Source organism: Choloepus didactylus, chromosome 6 (genome assembly GCF_015220235.1).
Source record: "Choloepus didactylus isolate mChoDid1 chromosome 6, mChoDid1.pri, whole genome shotgun sequence".
NCBI lineage: Eukaryota > Metazoa > Chordata > Mammalia > Pilosa > Megalonychidae > Choloepus > Choloepus didactylus.
In genome coordinates this window covers 97,922,392-97,931,968 of record NC_051312.1, presented here as the reverse complement: position 1 = coordinate 97,931,968, position 9,577 = coordinate 97,922,392, and the positions used below count along the sequence as shown (strand labels likewise).

The 9,577-nt window shown below is 40.8% G+C and overlaps 1 protein-coding gene across 1 annotated transcript in view; it reads left to right on the top strand.

Moving 5' to 3' along the window:
* The first annotated feature begins 850 nt into the window (after positions 1–850).
* The window catches only part of LOC119538223 (prolylcarboxypeptidase), a 93,939-nt gene continuing 85,212 nt past the window's right edge, over positions 851–9,577 (top strand). Inside the window, exon 1 of the mRNA XM_037841047.1 lies at positions 851–1,429. Within this exon, the coding sequence (XP_037696975.1) occupies positions 1,256–1,429 (174 nt within the window). The 5' untranslated portion in view covers positions 851–1,255. The remainder of the gene's footprint in view (positions 1,430–9,577) is intronic.

Below are 9,577 nucleotides of genomic sequence, written 5' to 3'. Positions count from 1 at the left end.
AGAAGAAGGCTGTAAGTGTCGCGATTACAACGAAATCCAGCGAGCATCTGGGAGAGACCATTTTTGTCAAACTGGAGGGTAGGTTTGAGTGTTCCTCCCCGACTGGGGGAGCAGTTGGTCCAGTCTGTAAAGTAGGTGTTGGGGTGGTGCTGCGCCAATTGGGTGTAGGGAGTCGGAGAAGAGGTGGGAGCAGGCGGAGTGCCCCTCGGACTGGTGTCGGGCGGGGTGATTGGAAGGGGTGTGTGGAAATAGGTGAAGAAGGTTGGCAGAGCCTTGAAGACGGAAGGGGGCGCTGTCGGAAGAAGGAAGGGGGCGGTGGCGGGAGGAGAGAAGAAGGCGGGTCCTGAAGCGTGCTTCCAGGAGCTAGGAGAAGAAAGGGGCGTAACCTGGAAGAAGGAATGGGGACCTGACGGGATTCGGAGGAGACGTGGGCCCTGGGCGATGTCCGCAAGGGATGGGCTGTACAAGCGATATGGAGTTTCGGGGTGACCCAAGGACGGGGTACCATAGGGGATGGTTGGAATGGCATCTTGAAGGTGGGCTGGAAGGAGCGCAGGTTTGGGAATCAGATCAAGTGGCTGCGAAGTCAGGCTCCACGTCCTGCTGAGTGACCCAGTGTAAGCACTGCACCTTTCAGAGCCTTAGTTTCCTCATCAGAAAATGATAATAATCGTACATGACGCACAAGATTGCTGTGTGATTAAGACGAGATGGTGTGTGAGCCGTCATGCCTAGTGATACACAGTAAATTGTCACGGCAGTTATTATCATTACTATCATTGTGTGGATATCATTATTATCATTACGTGGGATTTGTGGAGGGCCGGGGGCCTGGCAATAGAATTGAGGCGGCCCTAGAGGTTTTGGCGGTGACAATCAAGGAGGGAATATGGGGTGACGAGACCGACAGGTGGGCTTGGAGGGAGATGTAGGTTAAGGATAAGATACGGCGGTGACATAGGAGGGGCCCCTGGGGTGATAAAAGCAGACTTGGGGGTGATTGCAGTGGAGGAGTGCTCCGAGGAGAGGATGGCACGAGAGGAAGTGAATAGTGGAGAAGGCGCCCTCGGGGACGGGGCGGCGTGGGTAGGGTGACCTGGGTTCGGGCCGCCGCTTTGAGAGGCGGAGTGGCTCTGGGTTTCCCGGGGAGGAGCCAGCCCTCGGCGGGCGGAGCTTCTGGCAGAGCCCGGCTCTGTCTGCGCGGGTCTGCGGTTCTTCCACCCTCCCACCTCCGCTGCAGCAGCCGGCCCGAGCAATGGGGCGCTGCTCCCTCCAGCTGCTGCTGCTGCTCCTGCCCCTGCAGGCGTCTGGGGCCTCTATCCCCCGATCGCCGGCTCTGAGAGCTTTCGGCAGTCTACATTTGTCATCCAGCCCCACTTCCCGCCCCGCCGTGGCCTTGAACTACTCGATTCGCTACTTCCCACAGAAGGTAAGCGGGGGCGGGGGAAGGTGGGTTGGGGTGGCCCGGGGCTTTGCTGCTCCTGGTCCAACCGCCGAGTCTCCTCCCACCCGGCAGAGCCCCGGCGCGGGCACCCACCCACTCGCTGCTACTGCCCTGCCTGATCCGCAGCCCGGCTCCGGACTTCCCAAATCCAGCCTCCTAACCGCCACTGAAGCCGGCACTCCAAAATTCAGACCGCCTAATGCCCAGGACCTGTCAGGCCATTGGCTCACACTTTCCAGAGGATGGCCCCAAGTCCCGGTTCTGTTTAAAATCTCTCCTTCTGTTACCAGTAATATCGGTCCTGGCTCCACACTCTTGGTTCAGGCTCTTCTCTAACTGACCAGGACAGTCACTTCAGCTCCCTATGCTCCCAGAGGATGCCTCAATCCAAACTCCCAGACTTCTCCCCAAATTCAAAGTATTTAAAGCCATCTCTGACTCCTACTCCAAGATGATAGTCGTCCCTTGTCCCAAGGCAGCCCCTAAATACAAATTCTAATATCTTTATCTATGTAGATAATATCTATCCAACCTAAAATGCCAGCCAGTCATTTCATGCTCACTTCAAAGTGGTTTCTGCCGCCCTTTCATTAAGAGTATTCCACTTCCCCGTTCTCCCAACTACTGAAAGTATGTAACTCATGCTTGTAAAGAAAGTTGTAGTAGTATGTAAAGATTTGGTAGTTGTGGCTGTGGGGTTAGCCCTTCTATGGTTCTGAAGCTTGAATTTAGAGGTTTAATATAAGCTGGAGTCCACTGTGCTTGGCTACAAGTTGGAACATTCCCCCTGCAAGACTGAATGTAAAATATATCCTCTGTGAAATGATAGGCTCCCGCATAATTTTTGCATTTCTGGGAGCTGGTGTAGAGATAGGCAGAGATTTGGGAAAGGTTGGAATTAGAGTGAGAGTCAGACCAGGATTCCACTCTTGAGAGTTGTGTGATCTTGGGAAGGTGGTACAATACCTCTCTGAGGCCAGTTTTTGATCTCAGGATTGTGACCGTTAAATGAGAGAAGGTGACATATCCCTAGCAGAATATTTGGCTTCAAGTAGGTACTTGCTAAATACGTGATTACTGCCCCAGCTGAATTTTGAATGGGAATTTGGGATAGAGGGATGGCATGAATTTCTAGAGTAACTTATAAGGAAAGATTTTTAACCCAGAAGTTTTAATTTGAGTTTATGAGGAAGAGAAAGCATTTTAATTTTTAGCAGAGGCACCAGGAAACTGGTCTTTTTTTCAAGGAGCTTACTTAGATTAACTCCCAAGGCCACAGTTCCTCATTTGTAAATTGAGAAGTTTAGACTAGAGCAGTGTGTTTCAGACTTTACTGGGGAAAATGAAGGGCTTTTGGGTGTGGGTGGAGGCCAAGTTAAAGTGCTCTAGTACTTCCTCTCTCCCTGACCCCTTTCAACCAGAGCGCTCTGCTTTTATATGTTTTATATATTGGGATTTTATATAAGACTATTTGCAGGGCTTCATTGTTAAAGTAAAATTGGAAAACTCTTGGATGAGAGGATCTGTAAAATCATTTGGGAATGATGAAAAAGAGAATTATCAGCAGAAAAGGGAATAGTGAAATGGTAGAAGTGAGTGAATGACCTGTTAGTTCCTAATTTTTATCCCTTCATTGTAGAATCCTTTCTTAGCTACTCTTTAGAAATACAGTTTAAAGCCAGTTCTTTGTCCATTTTTGGTGATTTGCAAGATCTGTTTGTCTTTACTCAGCTACCTTTTGCCCTCTAGTGTATATTTAGTGTATATTTTAGGACACATATACCCCATATGTATTTATTACTGTAATAATATTTTTGATAAATCAGCTCCAATTGAGTTTTACTTCATTCTTTTGAGAAAAATTTCCACAAAAAATTTTTTTAAAAACAGTTTTTTTCACACACCATACAGTTCATCCAAAGTGTACAATCCAAGGCTCTTGGTAAAATCACAGAGTAGTGTATTCATCACCGTCCACAAATGTTTTTATTCTATAATAATAGTTATAGTAATTGCCATTTTCTGGACCATAGATTTTCATTTGAAGCTGACTGTGTGTAAATTTAACTTTAATTTTTAAAATTAGAGCACATGAAATATTTTATGCCTTTTAATAATAAACTTGGGAGGGCTCAGAGGCCAGATACTGTCATTCAAGGTTTAATTTTTGTCAAGTTTTATAATGGTCTTTTTCTATAGTTATATCTGTCCAAATGACCAAGCTACTCCCTGCTGTCTTCATATCCCATAGGTTCCCTGAGTGGGCTTTATAAGAAGGCTCAGCCCATGACCTTGCCTCTCCCCTGCTTAGAAATCCTTCATAACTCTGCTTATATGAAAAGAGCCAAACTCCTTGACCTGGAATCCATTGTTTCTCACCACATGACCCCAGCTGGCCTTACCAGCTTCATGTTGTTACCAGACCAAGGTGGTGGATTCTTTGTTGGATGTGCTCAAATGACCAATTCCTGAGACACCAGGGTTTCAAAGAGAGAAAGAGTTTATTGCTAGGTGTGAAGCAGGAGAACAGATGGCCTATCAGCCCAAAATCTGTCTCCCTGAACTGCAGTAATTTGTATAGTTTTGTAGTGTTAAAAGATGTGTAGGTTTTAGGATAATGAGCACAATGGCCCAAGATGATATAATTATAGGTGATTTAATTATTGAGCATGTGCAGATTGATTACATGCTTAGTCACAGAATGTATGTAAGAAAATGGCAGCCTTAATATGACAATGGGCATGATTTTTAGTATTATAATGAGGTATAGGTGACTTGTAGGTTAAAGTCTAAGCTACTGTGCATGTCAGGTGGGCCATTTTGGTTAGATCCAGCTTCTGTTATCAAGATAACTTTGGACTTGGGTTGGGTTAGTTCTGGGCTGACCCAGGACCCTTCATTAATAAACATTAGGGGCTGTCCATAGTGATCATAAGACTTTAAAGTCGAAAAACCGGATAAATGGGTACAAGTGAAGGTTAGTCACAAGGTTTTTACAATCACAAGGGCACAAGATAAAGGCTATACAATCATCATCAGAGCTCAAGGCAGCTGGATTACGGTTCAAATTTCAGGTATTTCCCTCGGTCTGCTCTAATATACCAGAAAGTAAAAAGGAATATCTATATAATGACTCGGTAATCATAATCAGCCCTTAAATCCCAACTTCTTGGTTACAATATCATGCCACAAACCCTCCACCTTCAGCCCCACGCATACATACTTTTGGTACATTGAGCACAGACCCGAGTGAATTTTACTGTCAGAAAGTCCATGTGGAGTGCCATCCCTCTTTTCTACTTGTTGAACTCTTGTATCCCCAGCTCAAATGTTACACCTCTTCTGTGAAGCCTTCTTGACTTCCTTAGGGCAATTTAGTTGGTCTTTTTTCACCTGCCCACTCACCGTTTTGTATGTATCCCTCTAGCTAGATAGTACTCTCCAGTACCTAGCAGAGCCTATAAGGAATATAAAGCACAAAATAAATATTTGTTGAGACAGTAAATAAATAATTATCTAAAGCCTAAACAAAGCAAAGGCTACTATTATTTCATTGACACAAATTTTTTTTTTTGGGGGGGGTTATTTTTCTTTTTATCTTTTACTTCCATTCTTTATAAGTTATTTTTCCTCCTTTCACAAAGTCTTCAAATGTTGATTTTGTAGGAATATTTGATTTGTTTTTGATTGAAATAACGAGATCAGGAGACTAGAGAAAGAATAGACGTCACTTGGACACATCAAGGCTGTGGATATATGTGATGCCAGTTGGTATATGTGGAATGTCAGCCCTTGAGGACTCCCTGGGATGCCTAGGGTATGGTCACAATGTTTCACTACTTCTCATTACCTTTCATCCCAGCTCTAGTGAGTTCTGAAGGCATTTCACTGTGTGATACAGCGAGGAAGGAGCATGGGCATGGGTCCTTTCAGACCGTGATTTATTTTAGTAGTAAGTTAGGGAGCAATATCTACTAAGGTTGTTGTGCAACCCAGTGTAACATATGGAACTTCAAAGAATAAATGCTAGTTCCTCCCTCTCTCTATCCTATAACCACAGTCTCCACACAGTGGTTATACATTTCAGTGGTTATATATCCAGATACCCTGCAGCTATGGTAAAGCCTCTCCCAGAAGCTAGTGATAACTCATCTGTACCCAACTATTCCTATTAACTACTGATTAATCCTAACGTTAGAACTTTGTGTCTTGGCCTAGCATTGTGCATTCAGCTCATGGCCACAGACTCCAGCTGGGTCCTTCTCACAGCTTGTGCCTTGTCTGTTGTGAGGCAATCACAACAGACTAAGCTAAGTCTTTCTATTTGTGTATACCCCTGGGCTAAGCTCTTTGTGTATACCCCAGGGCTAAGCTCTTTCTATTTGTGTATACCCGTGACAGTTCTGCTTTCAATTGCAGTTTCCCCTTTTCCACTTTTTTCATAGTGGCCTGGTAAAATGTAACTGTATTTGGACCCTTGGAAGGGCCTATTGCTCTTTCTCGTTCTCTTTTTATTCTTTCCCCCTTTTCCTCCTTTTATTATTGGTGCAGCTGTTGATGGCCTTCCCCTTAGGTCTGGGATACACTCTTAGAAATATTATGTGAATTCTGACATAAGTTCTATTTCTGGCAATAGAATTATTGTTGGAAAGGGTCTTAGAGATCATGTAATCCACTCCTTATGTATAGTGAATGGACCTTGATCTAAATTCTGGACGGTCAGAAACTTGATTTGGTCTTAGGGCTTGAATACGATAATAGTTAAGAGCACAGTCTTTAGATAAAAACAGGTCTGGAATTGAATCCTCTTTCTGCCACTACCTGAGTAACTTCAGACAAGTTATGTAAGCCCTCTGAGCCTCCATTTCATGATCAGTAAAATGGGGATAATTACACTATCCATCTCACAGGTTTGTGAAATTAGATGATATATGAAAAGTGCTTATTTTGCACAGTGCACATCATTTAGTAAACACTCAATAATGGTAAATTTTTTTTTTAATCTTCATTTTATTGAGATATATTCACGTACCACGCAGTCATATAAAACAAATCGTACATTTGATTGTTCACAGTACCATTACATAGTTGTACATTCATCACCTAAATCAATCCCTGACACCTTCATTAGCACACACACAAAAATATCAAGAATAATTATTAGAGTGAAAAAGAGCAATTGAAGTAAAAAAGAACACTGGGTACCTTTGTCTGTTTGTTTCCTTCCCCTATTTCTCTGCTCATCCATCCATAAACTAGACAAAGTGGAGTGTGGTCCTTATGGCTTTCCCAATCCCATTGTCACCCCTCATAAGCTACATTTTTATACAACTGTCTTCGAGATTCATGGGTTCTGGGTTGTAGTTTGATAGTTTCAGGTATCCACCACCAGCTACCCCAATTCTTTAGAATCTAAAAAGGGTTGTCTAAAGTGTGCGTTAGAGTGCCCACCAGAGTGACCTCTCGGCTCCTTTTGGAATCTCTCTGCTACTGAAGCTTAGGTAAATTATTTTTATTTTATCTTGCAGTTTCTTCATATGCATGGCTTTAATTCACCCAACCTCTGTACTCAGAAAAAAAATATTTAAATCATTCCTAATTGTAAATAAAATAGTTACTCCAGAAAATATAAAAATCCATATGCTTGAACAGATATTTGCACACCAATGTTCATAACAGCATTATTCCCAGTTGCCCAAAGACAGAAGTAATCCAAGTGTCCATCAATAAATGAATGGATAAACAAAATGTGGTATATACACACAATTGAATATTATTCAGTCATGAAAAGGAATGAAGATCAGATATATGCACCAACCTGGAAGAAACTTGAAGACATCATGTTGAGTGAAATAAGCTAAATACAAAAAGGCAAATATTGAATGATCTCACTGATATGAAATAATTAGAATAAGAAAACTCATACAGTCAGTCTGGAAATATAGGTCACCATGGGACAGGGTGGGGATAGAGAATAGGAGTTAAATCTTAAAATGTAAAATTCCTATTTAGAATGATGGAAATTTTTACTAATGGATGGCGGTGATGGTAGCATAGCATTATAAATGTAACTAACAACACTGTAATGTATATATTTGAATGTGATTCAAAGGGGAAATGTGAGTTTGTATATATGGCACTAGAATAAAAATTTTTAAAAACTCCATGGAACTGTACAATACAGTGAACTGTATACAAAACTATGGACTATAGTTAACACAGTTATAAAAATGTGCTTTTATCAATTGTAACAATTGTACAACAACAATGCAAGGTGTTAATAGGTTAGTATATGGAAATCCTGTAGTTTATGTATGATTGTTCTGTAAACCCACAACTTCTCTAAAATCTATATGGACTATTTTCTATTCTATAAATAGTAAATATGTGTTCTTTTATCCATGGGATATAATTTAGCAGACTTGTGGCGTAGAAATTAACTTTCGTTTTCCTTGCTTGAAGTGATTTTCTTTTATACAGGACTCTGATCCATAAAGGGAGGCATATGAAGCTATTTCTGTTTTTTTTTTCTGTTTAATTTTGAGTTTTGTAAAATGTGAATGGGGAAAAATATGATAAGAATCGTATCCTTTTAGGTTTTGAAGGTACCTTCTCTTCTTTTTCAAAATTTTTTTTTGTTAGAGAAGTTATGAGTTTACAGAACAATCATGCATGAAATACAAGATTCCCATACACTAACCCACCACCAGCACTTGCATTGGTGTAGAAAATTTGTTACAATTGATGATAGCCCTTTTTTGCAATTTTGCTATATTTTTTTAACAGTAGTTACATTTGTTCCAATTGAAGAAAGATTATTAAAGAAGTACTATTAACTATTGTCCATGGTTTATATAGGGGTATTCTTTGCCCATATTCCCAACCTATTATTTAGTTTTTTTCATGCATGTATGTATTTTATTACTCATCTACCTGTACATGGGATAAAGGGACTGTAAGTCACAAGGTTTTTACAATCACACGGTCACAAGATAAAAGCTATATAGTTGTACGATCATTATAAAAGATCAAGGCTACTGGATTACAGTTCAACATTTTCAGGTATTTCCTTCTGGTTACTCTAAAACACTAGAAACTAAAAAGAAATATCTATATAATGAGTCAGTAGTCATAATCAGTTGTTAAATCCTAACTTCTCCATTAGAACTCCTCTCTCTCATTTGATCATTCTCTCAATCTTCAAGGATATCTGGGCAATGACCATTCTAACTTTTTCATGCCAGAAAGGGGTATCAACATTATGGGATAGAGGAACGAAACTTGGTGTTCTTGGAGAGACTGTACCTTCTCTTCTTGATTATAATGTTAAATCTAACACCGTCTTTCTGATGGGTTAGTTTTTGATGTTTTATTATCCCCTGTTACCATGGCTAATGCTAAAATATAATTTCAGTAAAAATTAATTTTAGATTTTTCACAGTATTGTTTATATCTCTCTGTCAGGAGATTGTAGGACTTTGTGCTTTAGAGGGTTAAATACTTGAGACAATTTGAAAGTCTGGGTTCTAGTATCAGCTCTGCCACTACCTTGCTTCATGACTTTTGGCTAGTTGCCTCTCTGGATACCAGTCTATTAATTTGTAAGATAAGGGGATATGTTGATCTCTGATGCATCTGTAATTCTGTGCATTGAGTGCCTCCTATCTACAGGGCACTACATTAAGGGCAGTTGGGAAGTAGGTACAGGTTCTATCTTTTGCCCTACTACTGATGGCCTTTATTGAATTGGACCTAACCCATTTTTCCATCTTCACTTTAAATAAGACATAGATATATAGAATATAAAGTTTTTAAATTAAAAATTAGTCAGCTCTACCACTGATTAAATATTTATGACATAGTGCATTGCATTTACATTTATGATATTAAAGTTTGCTTTGTTATTGGTGGAATAGAGAGGAAAGGAGAATCATAAGTAAAGAAAAGGCCTCAAAGATGTCTGTGCCAGTTTGGATATATTATGTCCCCCAAAAGCCATATTCTTTAATGCAATCTTGTGGGGCAGACTTATTAATATTTTTGATAAGGGTGTGACCTCTTGATTGAATGTTTCCATGGAGATTTGACCTTGCCCATTCAGGGTAGGTCTTGATGAGTTTACTGGATTTCTTT